General features: G+C 45.7%; 1 protein-coding gene across 1 annotated transcript in view; it reads left to right on the top strand.

Annotated features, from left to right (window-relative positions):
• CEP104 (centrosomal protein 104) overlaps nt 1-27,788 on the top strand; it is an 846,942-nt gene that overhangs the window by 34,524 nt on the left and 784,630 nt on the right. The window contains exon 2 of the mRNA XM_069610252.1: nt 23,886-24,017. Coding sequence (XP_069466353.1) covers nt 23,902-24,017 — 116 coding nt within the window. The 5' untranslated portion in view covers nt 23,886-23,901. The remainder of the gene's footprint in view (nt 1-23,885; nt 24,018-27,788) is intronic.

Below are 27,788 nucleotides of genomic sequence, written 5' to 3'. Positions count from 1 at the left end.
ATCGTCTAAGCAAGCGAGGTGCATGGATGTACTCAAAAGGCTCCCATGTCCTGTCTTGTGGACCATACCCCTCCCAGTCTACTAAGTAGTATAATTTGGATCTGACGTACTTTGAATCCAGGATGTCCTTGACTTCAAATTCTGGCTCCCCGGCGACTACTACTGGCTGCGATGGCGTTGCTTCCCGGGTTCCAGGTTGAACAGGTTTAACCTTTTAAGTGCCAAGGGCGAGTTATCTCGTCCTTGACAGTGCACATGCAGTGCCAAGGACGAGATAGCTCGTCCTTTTCGGCACCTTGTTTTGAGCGATCCCTGCAAAGCAGGGATCGCTCAAAACTGTAATCCAACCCCCGGGCTATGTGAGGGGGAGGTCCCCCCTCACTGCCAGGGGGCTGGATTACCTTCAGTTTCCCGTCGGCGTGCATAACGCACGTTGGCGTGAAACTGAAAGTAAATTCCCTGCAGCAGCCATTTTCAGCTGCTGAAGGTAAGAGACCTTCTTTGTTCGCCTCGATCTCCGGCTGTATTTCAAGCAGGAGATCAAGGCGGGTATCGTTGGAAAGGGGAGATTCTCCCCTTTCCTACGATACCCATTGTGTGGCATTGCTGCCTGCGGATCGGGCGCAGGGCGCGCGATCCGCGGGCAGCAATGCCACCGGATCAATACAGATCCGTTTGTGATGCAAGGGGCGGGGGGGCTGCTTACTAGGTAAGCGGCCCCCCTCCCCCGTGGCCCCAAGGCATGGGGTCACAGCGGCAGAGACCCATGGGGGCAGATGATCACTGCCCCCAGGGGTGAAAATGGGGTGAAAAAAAAAACAAAAAAAAATTAGAGGGAGGGAGTTTGGGGGCCCTGGGGCCCACTAGACCACCAGGGATTTTGCAAAAAGTGGTGTCCTTGGAAAGGGGGGGTTCCCCCGTTTCCAAGGACACCACATATATGAGGCATTGCTGGTCACGGATCGGCGCAGAGCGCTCGATCCGTGACCAGCAACCCACTAGACCACCATGGATCCGTTTGTGAGGAGGAGGGGCTGCCTCAAGTAAGCAGCGTCCCCCCCCTGGCCCCAAAGCATGGGGGCACATGCATGTGAACCCTGGGGCAGATGGCTGACCATCTGCCCCAGGGAAATGGAAAAAAAAATTGAAATCATGGGGAAAGGGGGGTGAGGGAAGGGGTGGGGGTGGGGGTCCACTAGCCACCATGGATTTTTTACTGAATGAAAGGGGGGTATGCCCCCCCAACCGAAGTAGAAAGGGGGCACCCCTTGTAGCCCTCCCTGGGGGCACATATCTGCTCCTAGGAAGGGGCATTTGACCCCAGGGAGGGTTGTATGAGGTGGGCCCTCCCCCTATCTGCCCCCTGGGAGGGTTGTATGAGGTGGGGCCCTCCATTTGGGGTGGGGGGGTTGAGGGCCACCCCCCGTTGCAGTACATCATTTGCTTCCAATTTAGGTTGCCCCTCAGCCCCTCCAAAAATACAGCCAATGATTTTGTATTGTTTTTTTTTTTGTTTACCCAACTTCGCTTGGTGCAGATGGCCACATTAGTGTGGCAATCTGCCCCCAGGGTGCCCAAACCCTACTGCACCATCTATTGGGGGTCCTGCCCCACCTTTTGTGGTGGCCCTCTCCCCCCCCACCCCAAATGGAGGTGGGGTGTACCTCACGCAGCCATTTGTAGGAGGCCTGCATGAGGTGTCCCCCCCCCCCCAGCCATTGGGGGTGGGGGGCAGGACCCCCAATAGATGGGGCAGTAGGATTTGGGCACCTTGGGGGCAGATTGCCACACTAATGTGGCCATCTGCACCAAGCGAAGTTGGGTAAACAAAAAAAATAATACAAATTCATAGGCTGTTTTTTAGGGGGGCTGAGGGGCACCCTAAATTGGCAGCGAATGATGTACTGCAACGGGGGGTGGACCTCAACCCCCCCACCCCAAATGGAGGGCCCCACCTCATGCAACCCTCCCTGGGGGCTGATATCTGCTCCTAGGAAGGGGCATCTGACCCCAGGGAAGGATGCATGAGGTGGGCCCCCCCCTATCTGCCCCCAGGGAGGGTTGCATGAGGTGGGGGCCTCCATTTGGGGTGGGGGGGTTGAGGGCCACCCCACGTTGCAGTACATCATTCGCTGCCAATTTAGGGTGGCCCTCAGCCCCCCCTAAAAAGCAGCCTATGAATTTGTATTATTTTTTTTGTTTACCCAACTTCGCTTGGTGCAGATGGCCACTTTAGTGTGGCAATCTGCCCCCAGGGTGCCCAAACCCTACTGCCCCATCTATTGGGGGTCCTGCCCCACCTTCTGTGGTGGCCCTCTCCCCCCACCCCAAATGGCTGGGGGGCGGCACCTCATGCTGCCCTCCCTGAGCCTCCTAGGAAGGGCTGCATGATGTGCCCCCTCCCCTCCGTTCGGTGTGGGTGAGGAGAGGGCCACCACAAATGGTGGGACAGACCCCCCAGTGGGTGGGGCAGTAAGGTTTGGGCACCCCGGGGCCAGATTGGCACACCAATGTGCCCCTCTGCACCAGGGCAAGTTTCGTAAACTAAGAAAAAATGGAAAATGGTGGAACGCTTTTTAGGGGGGGCTGTGGGGCACCCCAAAGGGTCTGGGAAGTTTCTAATGGGATGGGGCATTGACCCCCTTCGCCCCCCCAACGGCAATGGAGTGGGTGCCATGTCATGCAGCCCTCCCTGGGACCAGATATCTGCTCCTAGGAACGGACGCCTGAGCCCAGGGAGGAGTGCAGGACAGCCCCCCCATTATCTGCCCCTGGGGAGGGCTACATGAGATGGGCCGCCCCTCCAATTTGGCCATGTGTGGGTTCCCACGGGTGTCCTCTTTTGGAAAATGCATGGGCTTCCCTGTTTTCACTGCTGGCTTCGACGCCCTAGGCCCAAATCTGTAGGTTGCCCACATGAACAAAATGACCAGCGGCGAAAGGCTTGGGGTGACCAGTGGGTTACCCTTTTCCTTTTGCGCCCCCGGTAGGTGCACCCACATATGTGAGGTACCGTTTTCATCGGGACACCTGTGGGAACGCGGGACGGTAGGCCATGTGCTGTTGGCGGTGTGTTTCAGTGAGTGGCCAGAGGGAAATGTCTGAGAATTGTCTGCATTTCCAGCCAATTTCAGAGACATTTCCCTATGTCCACTCACCGGAACACGTCGCCACCAACAGATGTCATACCTTCTCGCGTTCCCAGAGGTGTCCCGACGAAAAAGGTACCTCGCATGTGTGGGTGCACCTACCGGGGGCGCAAAAGGAAAAGGGTAACCCCAAGCCTTTCGCCACAGCACAATTTGTTCATGTGGGCAACCTACCAATTTGGGCCTAGGGTGTCGAAGCCAGCAAGGAAAACGGGGAACCCCATGCATTTCCCAAAAGAGGACACCCGTGGGAATGCGCAGAGGTCTGACTTGCGCGAAGCGGCTCAGAATTTATTACCCAGAACCCCAGACAAAGTGAACATTGTGTTTTTTCCCCACCAAATATCACACTTTGTCGGGGATTGTGGCTAATAAAAACTGGGGCAATTTGTCACAATCCATTTGGGGATGGTGACTGGTGGATAGCCGGATGTCGATCTGGGCCATAGAGCAGCATTTTCTCCAGAAGTTAGATACAAATGGCGAAGCAGGTGGCTGCGGTCTGTAAATCGAGGCATTTCAAACTGTTTATTTTGCGGAAAGTTCTCCCTTTCAACCCTTGTCAATTCCATGCCCCTGTGGTAGTGGCTCTTGTTCTTAGCACGGCCGACCATTGCAATTCACTTTTTTTGGGTCAGCCACAATACCTTGTAAATCGGATCCAGATGCTCCAAAATGCGGCGGCCAGACCAATCCTGCACACCCACCCCACCACCCCCCCATCTCGAGCACACAGATCGCCGATTCTAAGACAACTTCATTGGCTCCCGATTGAGAAGCAGATCCTATTTAAATCACTGTGCATTGTTCATCGGGCCTTCTACAGACTGGGGACAGGGGCGGTATACCTACAGGAAAGATTTTCTCATTATGTTCCTGCTCGACTTCTCTGCTACCAGTCTGCCCTTTTGCCGTGTGTTCCCTGTGTCTGGCTGTCGCAGATTGGTGGTTGCGCCTTCTCTCTGGCAGCTGCAAGGGCATGGAATGATCTACCCTGGGTTCTCCGAGCTACTGCTGACCATCCTGCTTTTCGCTGTTCTTTGAAAACTCTTCTGTTTTAGGGTCCCCCCTCCTTATTACTGCCTCACCTCTGCAGTTTAGCGCCAAGATGCCTTTGGGCAGATGTGCGCTGTACAAATATACAAAACATGACATTGTTCTCCAATAGTAGTACCGGAAGTAGTAATGTTATTAGCAGTAATAGTACTACTATAATTTACTGCTGCTAAGAGCCGAAGACAGGCCTTGCAAAATCCAATCTTGGATGTTTGCTTGCTATGTCAGGAGTCAAAATTGATGAGCATAAATAGCTCCTGGTTGAGGTCATACGTCTCCTTTTAAGCTGTTTGTTGATGAGTTGCAGGCACATTTGTGAGTGCCTACCAAGTAGAGAGAAATGTGTAAAGAAAGCAACTGGCAGCTTCACGAAACAAAGTGGAAGTCCAGCAGGGTGTATGCTGTGAAGAAACTGGGTAGGTGGAGTAACGGTAGTACCCAGGGGTCTGTCCCTAACTGCCTTCAATTAAGTGGGGAGACCATTGGTGTGTGCTTGGATGGGGGAAGAGGGTATCGGGAGGAGGGAGCGGGGGCAAGGGAGTGGGGTGCAGAGGAGGTCACTGCTATGATAGTGAACGTTGATGTGGCTGGATGACCTTAGAGTTTCACAACTGTGATATCCATGCTTGCTACGCACAGAATGGGTCTTCAGAGCGGCCTTTCCTTGCAGTCTGTTCCATCACAGAACAAATATTCACATCATTGTCTCAGCAGCATGCCCCTTCTGTTCTGACTGCACAGAGCTCCCAAGCTGTTTCAAGCAATGCACTGATTATGTCCATCAGGTGTGTTTTCTGATGAATTGTGGGACTAAGTGCTGCTTTTAAAATGGGATAATGCACTTCAAGCAGGCCTCCGGGTAAGTGTGGTATTGGGCTTTTTTTACACATCAGAATCTTGTGTATATATATATATGACACCTTTTTATCTTTCCATGCAGATCCATTTGCGCACAAGTTGAAAGCAGAGGGCAGTGTAAAAGCCATTTTACTTGACAGAAACCAGAATGCATCCCTTGATTCTTATTTGTTTGGAAGAAATTGCAGGCCATGAATGAGGTCAGAAAACACATTTTTAGTTTGGGCAATTAGGTGGCATAAGTACCTATAAGCAGAAACGATTGCATTATTGTTGATATAGGGGGAGAAATGGCATACAAGGAGGGACACACAGCTTGTAGGTGTTGTTTGGTTATTTCCCCACCCATTGATTGCCCATGCTAATCCTTTTGGCCATTCCCACCCAATTCCTGCCCAAAACACCTCCTTGTGGGAACTCTGAGCTCGCTTTAAATAAGCCTTACGATCAAACTTTATGCTGAAGTGCCTGTTTTTTCAAAGTAAATACACAAAAATGGTGCCCCAGTCTCTAATTTGCAAAACCTTTTCTTAGGAAACCTGGGCACAGCAAGGTAGAAGCAGGACATTTTTTTTTCTCAAAAAGACGATTTGATATACAGAATGTATTCATTTTTACAAAAGACACGAATTGAAGAGAAAACCATCACAAAACATGAATACATTGCAGAGGTGATTGCAGTGCTTCATGTTGCCACCTGCACCAGAAAGACAACAAAAAACGTAAACTTAAGTGTATCCTCGTGAGGACACAGAAAAAAATAAAAGAATGACCTCACATAGGAACCAATCTAAGAGAAAAGAGGACCAAACCATACACCCTAACACATGTTTAACAATCACATCACATTCACTCAAAAGAACATATATCTGATGAAAACAGTTCTAACCCAATGTGGGTAAAAGAATACAAAGATAATCTACTTCCAACAGCAAGCCTCGGCCTCTGTGCGAGTTCCCAGGAAAATGAGCGGGTCTTGCTGGTTGGTTATAAAAATTACAGTATCTTACAAAAAGGTGACATAGTACAAAGAACAACCTCTTCAGGACAACACGTGTGTAAGAAAGGAAGTGTCTTTAATTGTTCGCTTGTGTTAGAACTCAACCTATGGGGAAATACAGAAGACATGTATCTTAATTACTGCGCATGTCTTGTTCTCAAACGCAATGGCATTTCAAAGAACGGCCACGAAATGGTATACTGATCCATGTGTCCATCAGTGACATTTAAAAAGAGGGGGAAAACTGTGCTCCCCGAGGGTGACACATGTAGAGCATGCCCGGGAATGGGCGTGGAGGCAGAACCATTTCATTGCCAGAAAAAAGGGGAGACAAATTGTGAAAATGGGGATAAACTCACCAGAGTCAGAAACCGGTCAAAAATGTCTGAATTTGAATACTGGATAGTCAGTCCAAGCGGGAGAGGCAATCCGCAACAGCCAGTTCTAGCTGTCGGTATTCAGACACCTTAACAATATATCTGTGAACCAAGTTAAAAAACACTGTATCAGATGTCGTGAAAGGTCGCTGAGAGCACCAGCGTGATTCCGGTGCTATACATTTTTAAACAAGAACGCTGGAATGGACGGGTCAACCCGTGTGTGCGCTCGCAGGCACTTAAAACAAATCAGTATCTGGGGATAACATTCCTGGTGTGCGCTAATGAACGATCAAGTCAGTTCAAGGACGCTGCTTGTGTGCTCATGGTTTAAACCAACGCTGTTCTGAGAGCAGAACTCGCACCTGGGTGAGGAATAGACTGCATTCGCAGCAACAGATGCAAAACCCGATTAGGTTACTATGTTGGGTGAGTGAAAGGGGCCCGTGCTTGACTGTTAGAGCAAGCCTGGTCAGTTACCCAGAGGGTAACATTCATGGTGTGTCGGTTAGAGAACATGGTGTGTCGATTAGAGGCAGCATAATACGTTGCTCAGATGATCATGGTGTTAACACGTGCTGCTCTGAGAGCAGAGCTCAGAGCCTGTGTGAAGGATAGACCGCATTGCCGGCAACAGATGCAGAACCCTATTTGAGGCCATGTTGGGAGAGTGAAAGGGACCTGTCCTTTTTTGTTTAAACAAGCCTTACCAGACAGAAACAGACAATTGTAGAAATAATTGTGAGGGTGGAACAAAGCCTAGAAATAATTGTGTGAGTGAAATTGAATTACATTATGCGACCCTGGTCTACGCAATTTGGAATCGACATAGAGTGGACCCGGCTGGTTTAAGTGTGTAGAGCCGACCGCTGTACTTGATCATTCAGGCCATGCATATGCTTACAGAGACTCGTAATCCATTTGTGTTCTAGCTTGAGAAGCCTATTTGGTGGCGAAAAATCGCTTTTATCATGTTAGTCACTGACCCGCCATCTGACTTCTTCGGCTGAATGATGCATGGCTGAGAGTGGGTGACTAAGGGAGCCGTTAACAAGTTGTTAGGTATCCTTGATCTGTGTTCAATAATTCGCATCCCAACTTTTCTACACGTCATACCAATGTAGAGAAGATCGCAGGGACATTGAATGATGTAGATCACATTTTTGGATTGACAATTAGTAAACTGACTGAGATGCCAGATGAAACGTGGTGTGAAAAGGTCGTTGATTTGATGGTGAACTGGCAAACCACACACGTGCCGCAAGGGAAATGTGTTAGGAACCAATCTAAGAGAAAAGAGGACCACACCACACAACCTGTGTGAAGTCATACTTTTATTTTTTTCTGTGTCCTCACGAGGATAGCTTTTAGTTTTTTGTTGTCTTTCTGGTACAGGTGGCCACATGAAGCACTTCAATCACCTCTGCCATGTATTGATGTTTTGTGATATTTTTCTCTTCAATTTGTCTTTTCTAAAAATGAATAAATTCTGTACATCTAATTCTCTTTTTAAAATGTTCCTGCATCCACCTTGTTGGGCCCAGGTTTCCTAAGAAGACATTTTGCAAATTACAGACTGGGCACTATTTTTGTGTACTTGCTTGATAGGCCTTAGACCTTCGTCTGAATAAATTGTATTCTGGCTTGGCATCCTTTTTTGCCTGTTTTTTTCAAAGTGGTCTTCTCAAAGTTAATGACTTAATTTGAGTTGTAATCCCACTACTGGTGTAATACACATTTCTTTATGAGGTCTGGCTTCAGCCACTCTATTTGTAAGCACTATGCGTGTCCTTCACTGAAGTTTTGTTAAAAACAAGCTTTGGCAAAGCCAACAGTTTTGGCTTGTGTATACGTATTAGACGTTTGCCAGGCACTGCTATTAGATGCCCAGGTACTCACGCCATTTTGCACCTGCTACAATTAATGACCAGTGATTACCACTAGCAGTTGCCTATACCCAAGCCCAAACTGTTGGCAATGCAATGCTTGTTCTCTCTGTGATGTGTGTACTGAGCAAGTCTGAAACCACACACAATAGGATGAGAGATGTTCTATTGTAACGTCTGCTGTGTTTTGTGCCTGTAGATGCTCATGGAGAGGAGCGTTAGGCCTGCATATTTATTTTTCTAGCATTTTAGGATCTTAGTAGATGGAACATTTTGTTATACTTGGGAAGTATCCTTTAACAAACAAATAATGCTTTTTTCAGTGAATGCTTGCTTGCCTTGTACAAAAGGATTTTTCATAGTTCCTCTGTGTGTGCATTTATCATAAATATGCATCTATGTGGTTTGTTCATAAACATTAACGTGTGTAATACATTGTTTGAACGCAGTCATCTTTGCTTCACAACTGTTTTGTTCTATTCATGTTCAAGTTTAGTCATGTTTTGGCTGACTGCTGCATACTTTTAAAACCTTTTGCTCAGGCAAATCATTTTTACTCTTAGCGAGTCACAGACACTTTAACATCTTCAAGACTACACTTAAAACATTCAAAACCTGACTCTCCACCCATATATTCATGATGGTACATGCCACATAACCATTCTCAAATTCGGGGTATGTAAAGAAAGGGTTCCTGAAATCCGTGGTGATCCATCTACTGATAGGATGGGTTCTGTCCTGGTTCTGGTTCTCAATCTCTGCCTATGTGCGAATGAAAGAGTGGCCCCGCTATCTACCAGGGCAATGATATTCTCCCAGGACAAGTGTTCGAATTTTAGATCAACTGAAACAAAGAAGTGATTGGAATGACTTGGAGTAACAGGCATTTAGTTCCTTGGAATCCTGAGTGTTTACATCAGTCCAAAGACTCCCTATTGTGGGCGGGTGGATTCGTTTGCCATATATGGTGAAGGGTTTTGGGGGCAAGAAAGGACTGAATGTCCCGTTTTGCCACAGTAGAAACAGAGGTGCAATCTCCTTACACGATCCTTCTCCTCAGAGGACACAGGCCCACGGGTACTACCCAACTGCATTGGTTTGGTTCTGTTGTAGGGGACATGATCCCTTTTGCGAGGAAAAAGGACAGGCCTGCCTAGTTCCCATCTTTCTTTCTCCATTGTGATCAGTTGATCGCTGTTAAAGGAATGGTTCGGTCAGAAATATTATTGTCCCTATGGTTCGTCCATGTGCTATTAACCATAATTCGATCGATCGTACAAACATTTCATATGCACCTTACCCGACTTTTCGTCTCATGAACACAAGCAAAATCAGGCAGCTGGGTGCGGCCATCTTGTGATAATCTTATCACTTGCTGCATCGCCCTGGGTGACCTGCGTTTGCAGCACTAAATCATATCCTCCGCCCCTGACATCACCAAATCATTTATATTCTCCGCCTCTCTCCGTGACGTTGCTGGACAGCGTGGCCAAACGTGCCCAGTCGTCACCTACGCGACTAGACGTGGAACCCGGAAAACAACACACATCGCCTCACAAAGTGGCGAGTCACAATTAGGAATATGAAACTGTACTTTAAAAGGAAACAACAAGACTGTACAATTGGTAAAGTACATTTATTTCACATTAAATGTTTCGATAACAATCGACGTGTGACCTAATCAATTAAAATGCAACTTTTTTTCTTTGCTCTCATTTCATAAATCCATAAATGTTTATCATGAGTCACGCACTGTTCCTTTTGGGTACACAGGGTGTTCGTTTTGGGTAAACGAAACACTTTGGTCGCACAGTGAATTGCAAGGCTGGTGCTTCAACTTGGCACTAGACCACCGTAAAGGTTGCTATGTTGCTCCTAATTGCTGGTACCGCGTACGGACAGATTGGACCTTGTCTGTCGTCCCAAAAGACGGTCAAGTAGATCCAGTGATTGACTTGTAGCTGCAGCTGGCGGTTGAAGAAGCCATCTGTCGGGGTCTGGAATAGATGACAATCGCAGAATGGCACGATGTACCTGTTGCAAAAGATAAAAATCGAAAAGTGTCTCAGTAGCCGATCTTTATTACAATTAATCATTTCCTTTATTAGCGCAGAGGTGACACAATGTGAACTGAGAGAATACAACGTGGAATATCAAAGTACTTTGCTATTTGCTTCCGAGGATAGTGCGAATGAGAATGTTGAGCTCTAAACGTAATGCGTAAACTGGTGCAAGAATTCGAGGTGCAAAAACAATGTAATGATTTATTATCATAGAGCCAGGGAGAAACGAGTGGTGGTCTACATGTGTCTCGATGCTGGCCTGGCCATGTGCCTGGTAGATAGCCCTGCACACAAAGGTTGTACTAGCACTTCATTGCAATATGCCAAACAGAACGAACAAGTACAATGTCACCCAGCAGTAACGGTCAGCTATTCGTATTTCGATTAGTTCTCGTATGAAATCGTCTAAAGAGAAACTTACATTATATTCGCAATTTCCATTCTCTAGGCGTAATGCAGCCCGTGATGCAGACTCCTCCGTTCGTGTCAACGTTTTCTCATAAACTGAATTTATACGTAACTAGGTGCAGTTTCGGAATGGGCAACCTTATCATATCATACGTTATTACACCCCCCTTCAATTCAATCCCTTTCAGAATGGTCCCTGCCTCTCGAGGTCAAAAAACAATAGAACCTTATACTGTGCGAGGGACGTGTGGGCCTCGCAGCTCCAAGCAAAAATTCAAAGCTGGTGACCTTCACTCAAAATTAACGCACATTCTTACTTTGCAACATCCCGTGTCAACGCATCCATGAGAAAATTAATTTTGAAGCACGGGCACAGGAAATTCGGAGCTATCACTGCTCGTTGTTCGTGGCGCTGCTCAGCTGTAGGTGAAATTTGTCAATGGCAGAATACCCCCTATTACCAAATTTATAGTCGGTTTAACACAAAAACGGAGTCAAAATGTGTCTAATAATAGGGCCACCTCTGCTTCTCTCATGGCCCCTAAACTGTGAAATGTGAAAGCAATCGTAATAATTGTAATATTTTTTTTAAGAAAAGGACTGAGAGGATGGATTTCAAAAGACAAATTGCATACTTTATTTGTACAGTTTATAAAACATTTTTTGCAACAAAAAAACAGATGGTAATCATTTGAACTGGGTTTTGAACAATTTAACGAGCTCTGCTTTGGGTGGACATGGCACGCTGGCAATGTTTTGTGGCAATGTATGTGTGCTCTGAACAGATTTGTGCGCAATTCCATGAGTATGCATCTCGACGACATTAACAATAAGATCTTTCACAAAGTCGAATGCCATTTTCTCATATACTGGTTTGACAACCCATTTTTTGCTTCTTTTCGTAAAGGCCATAGTGTAGCGAAGCATCCCTAAGTTTCCTGCAGTCCTAGATTGTTCCCGGCCCACATTCTCGTTATGCGCTAATACTGCAAGAAAAGTCCGACATTTCATCCCCTGGATGCCAAAATGCTATCTCTTTGGCCTGTACTTTAGGCACATATTGTGGAACACGTCCAAATCTCCTGTGTGACAGAATTCTGTGAGTCCCTTAAGATCTCTTGATGGAGTTTTATCAAACACAATCTTCTCAAGGGCTTTGTGTGGAGGTGAAGATGGTATCAACCACTTGTTCTTCTGTGCCTGCTCTGGGGACAAAGGGCCATGTTCACTTTGGTGGAAATGTTGGTTTTCTGTCCAGTGGTGAACGTTGGAACAGTGGTGCATTAGTGAGCACCATTTTTCCAGTAGAATTTCCACAGAGCATCACATGTTTTAGAGCTCCACCAAAGATGGTTGCTGAAAGACTGGGACCATTGCAAAATACTTTCAAAACCCTTTTTTTCCCCTGCATCCGAGATTTTTTTATTAAGTGATTTTGCAACATTCCATACATCAAATTGATGTTTAATATTTGGATACTGCTCTCTCATTGTCTTGGCTATTGAAACGGGTCTGTCTGTGGCTATGAGTTCGATTTGCATTCCCCTCGATTGTAGATCTTCCAGTGATTTTATAAAACCAAGTTTCTCCATGGCCACTGAGGATTTACATTTGGACACCTGCGCGACCACCGACCTCACAATTTTCTTACTTTCCATGTCCTGAAGGTGGTAGGTGCAGTACTTAGTAGAAAATTCAGGGCTGTCGCACTGTCCATCGCTGGCTAGCCTGAACCGTTTGTCGGGGAATGTACTTTCAATAGCCAATTTTTCAATTTTCCAAGCATCACTAATGGCAGGGAATAGATAATTATGTTGGTATTTGTAGTATTGCGTTTTGGAAATGAAGTGGAGTCCCAAAAACTGCAAGAAACTGGATAACTTCGTGAAACTAGAGCCACTGAAAAGCAAAACTGCTGCACACAGTAGATTGCCAGCTGGCAGTTTCCCCAGCATCGGTTGAGTGGACCATGAAAATGCTTTATGTGACTTTTCACAGGTGGCATGTATTTTCAGGTTACTGCCTTGTGTTAGACGAGTCACGCTCACCAATGGCTTTCCACATACTTCCCCTCCCACTGAATGCACACATTTCAGCATCTTTATAATCTCCATCAAGCTGATGTCGAATACTATGTATTTGGCCTCTTTTATAATACTGTCATCAGGCAACATTGTTGTTTCGGACTGACCCGTGGTGGACATATCAGCAAAACCGGACATACTATAGTCGATATCTTTGTCTGTTTCGTCGGTCAATAGTGTTGATGCTTCAAATTCTGTCATTTCAACATCTGTTACTTGACGATGGATAGGCGAAAACATCAATGTGGACTGTTTTTTGGGGGGCATTTTTTTGGCGGGTGTCGATTGTGTCAAGTGCTCATCTAGTAATGTTAAACTATCATCTATAAATGCAATTGCACCTTCCTCTGGCGGAGCGGGTGCGTTGTAGCAATGGTCCAAGAACACTTTGCTGGAATCGCCTGTCTTATTAAATTAATTTTCTGGCCATTGGACATAGGCATCTCGAGTGTGAACACGACGCGCCTCAATGAATAGTTCCTCCATGGTGAAAAGAGTTTGGCAAGCAGCATCTGTCATTTGTATAGCTGTCTGTGTCTGCATAGTCCGTACTCCATCGGGCAACTACAGGACAGATAGGAAAAGGGATGTTCAGTGTAAATCCAACATACAGTGTTGTACAATTGACATTAAAAAAAGCATATAATGAAGACCTAGCACAAAACTTTTGCCAACAATAGAAAGTGTTTATAACTAACCTTATTTGTATTTCTTTTCTTTGAAACCTTCTTTACTCTAAAATCAGCAAACTGGCAGACCGACTCAGATACACATTCCTCCGGTTCAATATACAGATCTTGTATACATCCCTACAAAAATTAGTATCCATTTAAAATAAGTCATTGGCATTACACATCTAATTAGACCGACTTTCTTTTATTCGATGGTACTGTCAGTGTGCATAACTCTGGTTCCGGAACAACCACAATGTATAATGTAATTGTAGATTACGCTGCAGCATCTCCCTGAAACACAGTACTTGCATTAGTAAGGTCGAAAAGATTGGAAACGGGACACACAATTTGGAAAGATGACAAAGGTACAGATCAACAGTGAAGTGGTAAAGAAACATTCTGCAATGCAATGATACGTTGCAAAAATATGATCACATTATCTATAATTCCGTACATAAAACCAGTCTGGAACAGAATATCTAGGTAAGATTACCTGATACGCGCTCAAAGTGGTTGATGACTCCAGGCAACATGGATGTTGAATCTTGTTCCTTCATATTCGGTGGATAGTCTTCATCTGTTGAAATGTCTGCCCAACTATTGTCCAAATCCCCATCGTCTACAGAGCTTGCTCTTTCCAGTAATTCCTCCTCAGAATGCTCAGGCTCGTACAGGTAGGGCATTATTGTTGCCATTGTGTGGTAAAGAAATGAAAATAATTTATAGCGGTCGTACTGGTATCTGTTCACACGGGCTACAAGCAACAAAGGTAGCTGACCAGAGCACAGAAACGAGTCACAGTATACTCAAAGTAATACATTGAGAGGAATGGAAAAGAATATCTGCTGTTGTGTAACGAGGAAAGAGGCTTCCTGCCGTTTCCATGGTGACACGTCATTAGCTGAGGCGCAGAGAATGTTGACGCGAGACGTGCTTTGGCGTTGTGAAATGGGCGGTACGCATCTAGGGATGTCAGGATTAGGGGCGGGGGATATGATTTAGTGCCGCAAACGCAGGTCACCCAGGGTGATGCGGAAAGTGATAAGATTATCACAAGATGGCCGTGCCCTGCTGTCTGATTTTGCTTGTGTTCAAGAGACGAAAACTCGGGCATGGTGCATAGGAAATGTTTGTACGATCGAATTATGATTAAAACCACATGGCCGAACCATAGGGACAATAATATTTTCTGCCCGAACCATTCCTTTAAGGCGGATGACTAATGCAATGTAGTCATTGAGGGTATCGGATAGTGTGATTACTTGACATAGGGCATCTTTCATGTCGTCTCTTAAGCTTTTATGGAAAATTATGAGTTGGGCATCATCCGGCCATTCCATTTGAGTTACTAACCCTTTACAATGAGCGATGTAGGTAATCAGGTCTCGGTTCCCCTGTCTTATGTCCAATAGTTACTGTCTGAGAGATTGAGCGGCATACTGATGATCAAAAATAGCTTGGAAAGACTTCAAGTACCCAGCATAGTCTGTCAATAACCAGCTGTTATTATTGACAAAAGGGGTGGCCCAGGACAAGGCAGTTTCTTTCTAGATTAAACAATATAAAGGCCACCTGGGCCTGATGGGAAGCATACAATTGGGGTTTATTCAAATAATGTATCCGGCATTGGGTCATAAATGCCTTGAAATCTCTTGGGTCTAAATCCGGCAGTCCAGATTTAGGACCGCACATGGGACCGAAACCGCCTTGCTAGACCAACAGACCCAAATGTTGCACATAGTAGATGAAGGCAAAGCTGGTTTGTTGATGCTTTTAGATCTTTCATTGGCGTTCGATCTTGTAGCTCATGCTAAACTTCTAGAATGTATTTAGGTTTGTGTAAACTGTTCCCCTAATTCAGTTAAATGGTTTTGCTCTTTTCTAAGTAATGGAAAATCTAAAACTAACCTGGCAAAATGCATCTTCTAACGTGGAACCAATTTGTGGAGTCCCGCAGGGATCTTCCTTGTCCCCTTGTTCTTTTTTAACGTGTTTTGTTGATCCCTGTGTGACCTTCTAGAGTCCGTGGGACTATATTTGACCAATTACGCTGATGATGCTGAGCTTTTATTTAGACTCAGTGGAGACTATGAAAAAAACACAGAAATGATCTCATCCAAATATCGAAAGATTCATATCTGGATGATGGAAAACAGCCTCTGTTTGAATGGCCAGAAAACAGAGCTCTTAATGTTTGGCTCTGATAAAGCAAGAGACAAATTAGGAATAGTTTACGAAAAACTGAACATTGACAAACATGTAATCCACATAGTCGGCAAAGTTAAAACACTGGGGATTACCATTGTGGCATCTCTCAAATATGATGCTCTAGTCGCAGATGTGACAAAGAATATACATTACTACCTCAGGCTCATACGCTTGATAAAATCTTTTGTCTCTGCAGCCAACTGGTCAGAGTTCTAGTTTTATCGAGACTAGATTATTGCAATGCACTACTTGGCGGAGCAAGTAAATGGTGCATCAAAAGACTACAGATTTTGCAAAACGATGCAGTGAGAATGGTAAAAAGTGTGTTGAAATCTGAACATATCTCGCAGCACAGGAGAAATCTTCAATGTCCTAACTCGCAAATGCTTGTTTGGTGATGCATCAAACTATCTCGACGCACACATCAATGTTCAAACCTCAGCTAGAAACGTTAAATCCAAAGATACCATGCGACTGCTATGGGCTAGAGCCCGTCGAGCCAAGGGAAAAGAAAGCTCTTACCCTGTCAAAGCAGCTTTAGCATAGAACAAGTTACTGACAGACCTACAATGTGAAAGAAATGTACTTACTTTCTAAAAGCTATGTCGCCCGGTTCTCCTTGTCTGACTGCTTTGTAATTTCCTTTGAGAGCTGTTCTCTGCGCCCTGATGCCCACAGGCTTTGGCGCGTTAGAAATAGATAAATACAAATATACTTTGATAATAAATATATTTGTTGGGCATAGCAGGGGAAGGAATACTAACCGTACCCCCGGGTTTGGTAAAATAACGGGTGTGACAATAGAACGGGAATCGCGAGATAAGGATCCCCCTAATCTCTAGGGGGTTCCAGACCCTTACCCTGTTCCCCAATGGTTGCTACCAGAAAAGGTCTTCTTTGCCACCTATTCTACTGTTGACTGTAAAGCAGTAATGACTGAAACAGCAATGCATTTTCCTGAGAGGTTGCTACTTCTATCTGTAGTTTTTGTACTGCTGAGGCTAAGTCCTTCAGCACTGCCTCCAAGACTCTGGAATATAAAGGGTTCTCACAATCTGTCAGGCTAGACAGGGGCTGGAGTGTTCCTTATGGTAAGCCTCAGAAGTCCTGAAGACAGTGCACTGCCCACCCAGGAGGAGCCCCTCCCCAGACACTCTATAAGGACTTTTCTGGAGACGGGTCCCCCCAGGCTGGAGTGCTACTTGACACAGAGATCGAGGCAGGAGCTGCAGCAGGCAATATAAACATAAACAGATGTTGATATAACAAAAAGGCTGGAAAGCAATTAGATAATAGAACCCTGCCCTAGCCCACGCAACCGTTTACCTGATGCACTGCTGCTGTATGCTGTAAACCTGATCCAAAATAAGGCATCCAATCTTATAACTAATTGCCTAAATACCTCGTTCCTTAAACAAATTGCTACCAGAATCCTGATTTGCGACCTTTGCGAGAACGCCAGGTCATTCTCCTAATGAGGCTTAAATAGAGAGGTCTGTGGCGAACGCTGGAACCAGACCACACGGATTTGAGGAAAGGACCTGTCCGCGTGGCCATGCTCCGTGAGTTGCCACGCCATTGGCCTGAAATGCATATGATGCGTCCTTGCCGTCTTCTGCATCCGTGTCCTGCACTGATGGACGCAGATGCTGGAGAGCTGATGACACGGTGAGCTGCATTATCGGCATCTCCCATTGTCAGCGTGCTGATCCCTCCTCCCCATCTGCCCCCCCCCCCGATTCGCAGGAGCACGCAGTAGGCACACAGAAAGGGATTAACCTGTGGAGCGCACCGTGGGCCCTGCCGAATCCTAACGGGAGAGGTTCACGTTGTGCGCACTATATTAATGTTAGGATGGGACAAGAATGGATGCGATATTGTCACAACATTGCAGTTTTGCATGCATGTAGAATAGTTCATTGAGGTTTGCTAAAGGTTCATTATAGTGTTACTTTGTGTCTAGAATTATACATTTATATTTGCATACATGTAGCAACCTAATATGGGAGTACATTGAACTTAGCGCAATGTGTTTTAAAGTGCAGAGCTTCATACAAAGTGGGAAAAGGCTCTTGAATGGGAAACCTGTTATGACGAGTGTGAGAAACTTGAAGGTGTTCTCCCACCTACTCCCCAGGGATCATCCATCCAGGTGGTCAGGAAAAGGCCATCGCTTTTTGATCACGACCCTAGGGGTATCCAAGCGAGGGAGGATCACCTGAGTGAAGGGTCTCTGGGGATTGGGGAGAGGATGCTGGAAGGTGAGGCATGGTATTCCCCCCCCCCTTTTCCAATTTGCTTTCACCCTAACCTCCCTCCGCATTTATGGGATACTCTCACCCTTATCCAGTCCCCTCTCCCCCATTTCCAGTACTTACTGAGATGTGGAAGAAGCATCCGCGAGCAATACAGATTCCCTATGAGAACTATGCATATAGTACTGAGAGGAGGAAGATGAACAGGGAGGCACACTCCAATACGCTACAGGCTTGTCCCTCTAATGAGATCAGGCAGAGTCAGGCATTTGAATCCAACTATGCACACCTGCACCCTATTGAAACAAGACCAAAGTATAAAAGGTGGAGCTTTGCCAAAGTAGGAGAGTGAGGTGTGGGAGCAGGATGCCAGGAAGTTGCAGCTGAGAAGCCAAGAGTCACCCAGTGGAGAATGGGACGCTAAGACGCTGACCCGTTGCAGAGTGAAGCATTGGGAAAGAAGGTGGCGAGGGAGCTGTGTCTCCAAGGAGCTGGAATCTTGAGAAGGGCCCTGAAAGGTGTGCTGAATCCTGTTAATGGCGTTAAGAATGCTCATTCCGCTGGGCGTGCTGACAAAACCCACGAGTGTCTGAGGGGCAGGTGGTGAGACCCTGACCTCAGTCGTAGGAAACCAGAACACTGTAAAAAGCATTGCGCTAACCAGTGAGTTTCTGTAAGAGTGAGAAACCCAGCACGCGTGTGGAACTGAAATGAATAACAAAGTAACGACGTGCAGGCGGCACTTTGATGAGGGCTCCGAGGTGAAGGGGCCGAACAAATGAAAGTGAACTTGAAAGCAGTATGAAATAAAATACCAGCGTGCAAGCGACATGTTGCTGAACGTTCCGAAGAGGAAGCTAACGAATGAAAGGCAAAGGAGGATTAAGTGACACTAAGTATGAGAGAGGTCGCGCCAAGGAAAGTATGCATTCTCGAAAGCCTGATGGGAAAGGATAATGGGAATGTATCCTTGTTGAAACCGTAAGAAAGAAATCGTGAAATGCTATTAAGGAAGCAGTGGAAGGGGAACTACACGAAGTGGGAGCAAAATCCCCAAGTGTTGACAATTTGTGTGAATTGAATAGAGAGGGAAGCCAAGGTGGATATATTGTATAAAATGGACAAAGTATTAAGAAAACGGCATTCTAAGAGCCCCAGGTAGCTAGTTGCGTAACCTGTAGTGGGTGGACCTTGTGGTCTGTCAACTGCGCCACGCATAGGGGGCCGCAACGAAAGTCCTGAGAAAATGAACAATCTGTAGAAACAGAAGGGCTTGAGCTTGGGTAAGGGAAACCCCAAGAGGCCTAGTGAACTTTGTGAACTGAGTTACTTTGAACAGGCATAGAGAAACCTGGGAACCTGAGAAGAAGGCTACCTGAATCCCGCTCTGTCCTTGTTTGTTTTGTCTTTTGGAACACTATTCTTCTTTTGGATAACCCCTTCACAACATTTGCTTAGATGTGAGGGAAAGCATAGGTTTGACACAGACGGGCGTTGGTTTGGGATTTACGGACATAGACAAACCTTAGAAACATCAGTTGAGGGAAAACCCAAAACAGAGATCGGCCAAGATAGGTGTTACACCAACCCTAAGTGTTTAAATAAAGGTTTTGAAACTGTTCGCCTTGTGTCTGTGTCATCTCTTGATACCATGCCTGTCTCACAGAGGATGCTGTAGTTTTGAACACAGGTACAAATATAAAAATGCACACCTTGGAAATACATGGAGAGATCGGATGCCACAGATTTGGGCTGTGTAGGCTGAGGCCTGAGTTTGTGAAATAGTTTTTTAGCTTGTTCGGAAGACTGGCTGGCTAAAGGGGAAGATATTGATTGGCAGCGGGACGGCTGCAACAACATGGGAGTGGCTATTTGGAGCTGAAATAGAATGAAGTGCGATGGGCCCAGGGTTTGGGCTTAGAAATTGCTGTTTGAGTGGCCAAAGAAGCATCTACCACCTGGTAGTGTCAATCTGGGCTTAGTGGCTAAAAATATAGAAGGGTGATTAAAAGCGAAGATGACTGCAGGGCTATATTGGAACTGGAGCCCAGATGGATTGAAATGGTGGTTGTATAATGAAAGGGCACAAGAGGACACCAAGAATAAATATCCAGGGTATCAGAGTGCTTGGAGAAATGAAAAGTTAGTGCCCGATCAAAGGTGCCATTTGTTGGCGCTATGTAGCCTGTAAGGGAGGCATTGTATCACAAGTATGACACTGACCCAAAAGGTACAATTTGTAAAACCTTTATTCAATTTTCAGGGTTTAAGAAAATGCCTACTTTGCACTACAGCTAGGATGGGAGTAGTCTCTACCATCAAATAATAAATAAAACAGTCTGAGTTGAGTCTGTCCAATCAAAATGGCCTAAACTAACAAAAACCTTATCCCTGCCCTATCTCTTGTACAAAATATGTGTAAAGGAGAATATGTATGCAAAGGAAAATCAGTGTTAGAATATAAAGAATAAATGAGGCTGAGTCAGCTCTCTTCCCAATGTTAGATAGCACAGAGTAAGGCGGTCCCTGTAACAGGATGACACTTTCTGGCTCAGGTTCTCAAAACAAAGGCAGTTCAAAACGTGGATCGAGGCCCATCTGGCCTTCCACGTTAAAGTCTCTCTTTTCAGCTTTCAAAACTCAGTTCAACAAAAAGTTCACGTAGGTCTACCTCAGCCGGGCTCGGACCTTTAAAAGCACAACACTTGCAGGGATTCCCTTCTACAAGCTTAATTCATATCCTTTAGGGCAGGGGTGCACAACTGATTTTGACAGAGGGCCGAAAGTACCTTACATGATGGCTGTAATGTGCCGAAAAGTAAATGTGGATGGGGCGGCAGGTGTGGTGGGGCGTGGCGTGGCGTGGCAGGAGGCTTATTCAACACACAATTTTTATTAAACACTTGGAAAAAATACGTTTTTGAGGTGTAACGATTTATATTTGTATTTCAAACTTACATTTTGTACTACACATTTTCCATAGTTATCATTTATTTCTATATAGTTCTTGCATATCGTCTGTTTTAATTAAATTATATATATTTTATTGACCCTTGATTGGACATTCCATTATTTTGGACTACTATACTTTGCTGTTTGGGTTTCCCAAGAAGAGTAGGGCCTTCGTTGAGTCAGGTTTTCACAAAAAGTAAAGGATGTGCATCTCCTAACTGTGTCTGTTTTGGCTTTATTATTGGGTTTACTCCCGGAGTGCAACACTATGCCCCATGGCCCCCACTCCCCAACCAAACACTATGCCCCATGGCCCCCAGCCCCCAACCAACCACTTTGCCCCATGGCACCCACCCCTCAAGCAAACACTATCCCCCATGGCCACAACCCCCAACCAAATACTATGCCCCATGGCCCATGACACCCACCCCCAACCCAACACTATGCCCCATGGCCCCAACACTATGCCCCATGCCACCAAGCATGCACCATGCATACATACTCATACAGACCCCAACCCCCTCACCCCTGCATACAGACTAACAAGCATACACCATGTACCCATACAGACCCGAACCCCCCACCCCCAACTCTGCATAGAAACACAGAAGCATACACCATGCACCCATACAAACCCGAGCCCCCAACCCCTAACTCGGCACACAAACTTAGAAGCATACACCAATACACAATGCACACATACAGGCCCGAACCCCCGACCCCCCAACTCAGCACACAAACTCACAAGCATACACCATGCACCCATACAGACCCCCATCCCCCAACTCGGCACACAAACTCACAAGCATACACCATGCACCCCATACAGACCCGAACCCCCCACCCCCTAACTCACCAAACAAACTCACAAGCATGCACCCATACAGACCGGAACCCCCCCCGGCCCCCCACCACATCTCAACATACACTGCACTTGCACACAAAGGCATTCAGGCAGACCTGACACACTGACACCCCTCTAGCCCCCCTTACACCTTACCGGATGTGCTGGAACGCTGGTGAGGTCTGGTACTACGGCTGGCATGGCAAGGCTGGAATGCCTTCCAGCATCAAGCCTTCTTGACCACGCCAGCCGTAGTGCTGGCCCTCCATTGGTGCAGCAGAGAGAGAGAGACTCAGAGACTGAGGTGCCCACACATAAACCATGTGTGTCAGATTTTACTTTGCAGGTCTGTGACCAAGTGAATCAGTACTAAAACTGTATTGTGTGTCCTGCAGGAAGGAACCCAAGAAGAGGGTTGGCCTTGTATTTGCAATGTCACAAAATTGTATGTCTATGGGGATGATGCCACAGTGAAGGCAGCCAATGAGATTGTGGGGACTAGATTTGTATTTTGGGTGATGACTTTGTAAGGAACATGATGCAAATGTGTTAACTGTTCTGGAAATGTATTTATACTGTATCTGGTTTGTGGTCCAGGGAGATTTAGGATAGTTTAATCTTCAAGGAGTTGTCTATGCTCTCCTCTGCAGCTGCTGTGAAATAAACTTGCTTTAATGACCATGTGCATTCACTTCTTGGAAGGTGGGCTATTTTAGAGTGCAGAGATCTGAGGTCAGCCCTAACATGTTTTGCAGGATGAACAACACTCTAGATACCCAATTGCACCATCCTCCCCTCCAGGATCAGATAGAAAGCAACTGCAGGGCGAGTTGCCTTCTCATTAATGTCCAAATGAAAAGGTCAATTAACCACTCTTTTAAAGTAGCCCACATTTACTCTTTTATCTACCCGATTTAGTCCACCTCACCTGCAAAAGGAGAGGAACAATCACCATCATAAACAACATTGCGTCGACATTACCCTACACCGGCGTCCTCATTATGAATCCCTTCTGCATTTGATCGCCTGGTTACCACAAGGATGTTATACTTGACCAGGCCCTAGACTTATGCTTCTGTGTAAAGTGCTTAAGGACACAAAGCCTGGCTTTTGATCAGCAGTGTTCAGACTTGTGCGCCTTCCAAAGAGCCCTTCTATGTACTTGCCTAAGCCCCATATTTTCCAGGTTCTATAGATGGACGGTTGGGGGTGGTGGTGGGGGGGGGGAATATGGGCACATTTAACTGAGGGTGGGATTTTGATCACGGATTCCCTGGTATGGCTTCCTGGAGGTTTCTGAGTCCTGCTATTACCTTTATGGAAATGGTCATAGTGTTGTTAGACAGGAATCCTCTTAGGCTGAGGCTAGGCACTTAGGGAAGTTAATTAACATAATCCAGCCTTTGACTAGTCGCAGGTCACTAAAAAGCCATTTGGTCTTCATGCCTGGGCTTTGCCAGGGCTAAATGATTGGGTTTCTAAGACTGATATAAATCTGCGCTAGGAAGGGTTGCTGGTACGGGGATTGCATCCTGTTATAAGTATGTTTCACCTTTTGTCTCTTCTTAATTAGACCTTGAAATGCACTTTTTTAGTTTTTATCTATTGCACTTCACAGCTTAAATTCTACTTTGGTGCTTTATAATACTCTGTTGTACTCCACTTATAAATCTCGAAAGGAATGCTGGGATTTGAACCTGACACGGCTGGTTTGGTACAGATGGCAGCGGCAAGCTCTGAACTCATTTAATTATCTTATGAAAAATGTGTGCCATGGTATGAGCCTTTATTGAGCTCACTGTTTGCCCTGATTGGCTCCTGCGTTTCAGGGGAAAAGAGTTAATATGTGGTTTCAGGCTGTGTAAGGGTGAAAATACAGAATAAGTAGAGGTAAGTTTTCAGTCCCAATTTTCACGTTGTCTTCTGCTTATAGAATTATGTAAAAATAAAATTTCAGATTTGCCATGTCTATAAACAGCCTTATTGCTTAGGACAAATAAATCCAGTGTTGATTAAAGATTTTCCCCTATACTTTGTTTTCTCTTTTGTTAACATTGTGTGTTTAACTTAGATTTCTAAAGCGGAGCATGATGCCACACAAGATTGGATTTGTAGTGCTCAGTTCGTCTGGGCAAGAAGATGGATACAGCGCAAAGGAATTGATGGTCCATGCTCCCACAGTGAACGGGTGGAGATCACCAAGGTATTGTAGCTTAAACAAAGAACAATATTTCATATTCATTGAAACTACTCCAACAATACACATACTGCTTTTATTCTCTCCAGCAGACCATGAACACCAAGCTTAATATTGGTTTCAATCGCAAAACCTTTCTCAATTTAAGGAGATCTATGACCAGGCATCAAAACTAACACTCGCCACTAGCCATTGGCTAGTGATAATTGATTCTTGCCAAATAAGAACTGGTGTCTTTTGTGTAGGTGGAACACTGAGGGGGATCATTTTCATGTTGATCCAAATAGTGCAGGGCTGCTTCATAAAAACCCAAGTATTGGAAAAAACAGTTTGGGCGTTTGTGTAGCCAGGCGATGGGCCTTTTCCAGGAACTTCCATAATGGTTCTACCTGTCCATAAACAGCTGCAAAATTGTATGTGAACCTGAATGTATTTCTGTGATAAAATGAGTACAGGGTTTCTAAACTCCTACTCAGCCCCACACTACTACTAAACCAGCAGCGAGGCCAGTAATAAAGGTTAACTGGGCACAACATGAACAGTACACTGCCTTCGCCTCTTTAAGGCGGCCTGGACCAAGGGCATGCTATACTCATTAAGAGGGGTCTGAGCAGGCAAAGAAGCTTTAAAAAAAATACTGCAGTACCAGTATACTTTTATTGCTTTATTTTGACAAAATAGTCATAAAAGCAGTTAATAGAAAAGCTAAAAAACAAATTAGTTACATTGTCACAATTGCTTAGCTCATAATTACTTCACTAAAATTACACAATCAGTGCTTTACCTTAAAACCAAATAAAAACAGATCAACATTCTACAGACAATAGCAGCTTGTACAGAAAGATGTGTTTACCCCATAGCACTGTTCAGCAACGTAGCCTTCCTCATATAAATTTTTCTTGCCCAGCTCAGATAACTTGTAGTGGCAAGCACAGCCTCCTTATCCTAGGCATCCAGGCAAATTGCCAGCTAGGGACCTACATCCACGGCTTAAGAACAGAGGCTTCAGGGAGTGCTTCCTCAGAGGCATGGTGGCCGGACAGAGTAACAAATGGTGCTGTACCGTCTCTTCTGACTCACCACAAAGGATACATGACGCGAAACAGCAACATTCCATCCATGCCGAATACAGAAGAAAAGATTCCAATACAGAGCTTTAAATATAATGCTCTTTCCAACCTGGGCGAGACATAGTCCAGGTATTCTTCGCAGCCTGCCTGCGTCTTGTTTTGAAAGATATCCGGCCAGCTGCTCAGAAGTCCTGGATCTTCCCGGATGTCCTCCTGAGCCTTTGCCCCTACTGCGCTCTTGATTGTTTCCTTTGCAACCAGTGTGATGATTGAGCGATTTGACCAGTAATCCTCCAAACCCAGCAAACCCAGATATCCTTTCACATGGGCCACCCACTTTAAGGAGCTGCCCCCCTGCTGGGACAAAACATCTGTAACTGCCTCTTTGTATTTACGAAGGTGAGGATTCGATCAGAGGCGGGCCCAGTAAAGGACCAGCCGTAATTTACAGATCATCTCAAACCCCTCCAATCCTGTTTCCAAAAGCACTGGAATGTTCTGGGCCGCAGTGGGCAACCCAGGGATATTCTTCAGAAATGTTGTCTCAGTCACTGCAAGGGATTTGGTGTCCATGTGCCCCCAGAGTTCCACCCCAAACAATGCTGCCTGACGTGCTTGTGCTCTGTAGGCCTCCATCGAGACCTGCACTGTCCCATTCCCATGTTCATTGGTGAATCTAGTGAGGGCCCCGCTATGTCTAGCCAAGGTAAGGTTGGACTTCTTAACCTGCATTTTCTAACTGCATGATGCCATAACTCTAATACCCTAGTTAATCATAGGACTGAACCTGCTCAATTGCACCCTCCTCTACAAAGAGTGATAAGGGCTTGTGCTTCTTCTTGCAATTGGCATTGACGATCATAGCCTTGGTTTTTGTGATATTCCAGGCAAGCCCATACTTCTTTGCGAAGGACACAAAAATCTCCAGTTGTTTGTACACACCAGCTGGTGTGAGAGAGAGGAGCAAAGCATCATCGGCAAACAACAATGCAGGAAACTTGTTGCCTGCTAGCAAAGGGGCATCAGTCTGGCAGGAAACCTGTTGCCTGCTAGCAAAGGGGCATCAGTCTGGGCGGCCAACAACCTCTTCAAAACTTCATTAATGAAAATGCAGAACAGCCTCGGCGCCAACACACATCCCTGGCAGACTCCCTTCTGTATAGCAATACTACGGGAAGTGCGCCCCTCTTGGCTCCAGCGGACCACTGCCAAGATTTCTGTATAAAGACTCTGAATTGCTGAAAGCAGAGCCACAGGGATCTCAAGCTCCTCCAGGACCTTCCACAAACGTGCCTGTGGGACTGTATCAAAAGCTGTGCGGAGGTCCACAAACACTGCATAGATGCTGACCTTTCTCAGAACAGAATACTTTTCACAGATCAAGACTTTGGTCCATCATGCTCAGGCCCTCACAAAATCCCACCTGGCGATGATCAATTACACCGGAGCTCAATACCCACTCATCCAAGTGGAATAAAAGTGCCCAGGCAAACATCTTCCCCCAGCCTCCAGCAAGGAAATCGGTCTAAAGTTGTAAAGTATCAATATAAAAGAAATATCCAATCAAGGTTCTATAAAAAAAAACAAGCACAAACTATTAAAAACACTAGCAAACCACTCTTGAAAAGAAATCCGCAGATCATGCAGACTTTTGGCTGAAAAGAGCACACTGGATCTCAAGGACAGTGGTATGCAGGCAAATAGTCTTTGTATCAAGTTCATGAATATGTATTTTAAGGTAAGAAATTGGGTCCTAAATGTCACTAGAGCCACTGTGAATACCTTAATGGAGGTGTCTGCAACCTGTAGCTCTTGGAGACTATGGGCTTCATTATGAGTTTGCCAGTCCGAAAACAAGGGTGCCGGTAAGCTCACCGGCACCTTTGTTTCTGGATCGGCTAACTGAGTCTGCCTGCCACGGCCGCTGTGCCAGACAGGTCTGACCCTGCCAGGCGCTGCGGCTACGGTAGGCAGACTGTTAACGGAAGCCCAGGCACTGCTGCGAATGGTGCCAGTGCTTGAAAGTTTAAACCTGAACCGGCTGAGGTTATGAAAAGTCTGTCCTTTAAGGAGCAGAGTTCATAGCAAGTCCGTTTTAACGGAAAGCTCTTTTTAAGGTTTTTTTTCTCCAGAAACCTAAATATCTCTCCCTTGCTTACCCTACTATTTACACATTCATACAAGCCCTTTAAGTTCCCTGTTGGCTTTTGTCTTCACTCCGATAATCCCCCCTCCCCCTATAGAAACAGGCTTCTGTATGTATTGCCTGGAGTGTTTACTACATTCTTCTTCTGCGAGAGGGCCCCATGAGTACTACGCGATGCTTACTTCTGTGGTTCTCCTTTCACCTGTTCACTTGCGTGCTGAAGAAAACCAGACCCGGTCATCCTGCACTGTAGTATAACTCTTGGAGAATGGAATACACCTGCGCACAAACCACAGCAGAGGTCTCAACGCTTGTGTTCAACTGGTGCTCAAGGGTTCTGTACTTATATTGTGACCTGGTATGCTAGTGAAGTGTATGAAGAATTGTGGGCTTTAACAAGCGGTAAACCTTTAGCAAGTCTCTGTTTTCCTAAGTGTGTCTAAAGCTGAACGCTTGCGCTGACCAGTCTCAGTATATGATCGTCCTGAACTTAACACAATGGGCCGATGCCCGCTAAGCACTTAACTCCCACCAGAACACTGTGAAACCTGTTCCAATTTG

This window comes from Ambystoma mexicanum, chromosome 8, assembly GCF_040938575.1.
Source record: "Ambystoma mexicanum isolate Mex_15411 chromosome 8, UKY_AmexF1_1, whole genome shotgun sequence".
NCBI classification, from domain to species: Eukaryota; Metazoa; Chordata; class Amphibia; order Caudata; family Ambystomatidae; genus Ambystoma; species Ambystoma mexicanum.
The sequence above is the reverse complement of the archived record's forward strand: the minus strand, read 5'-3'. Positions and strand labels throughout refer to the sequence as shown.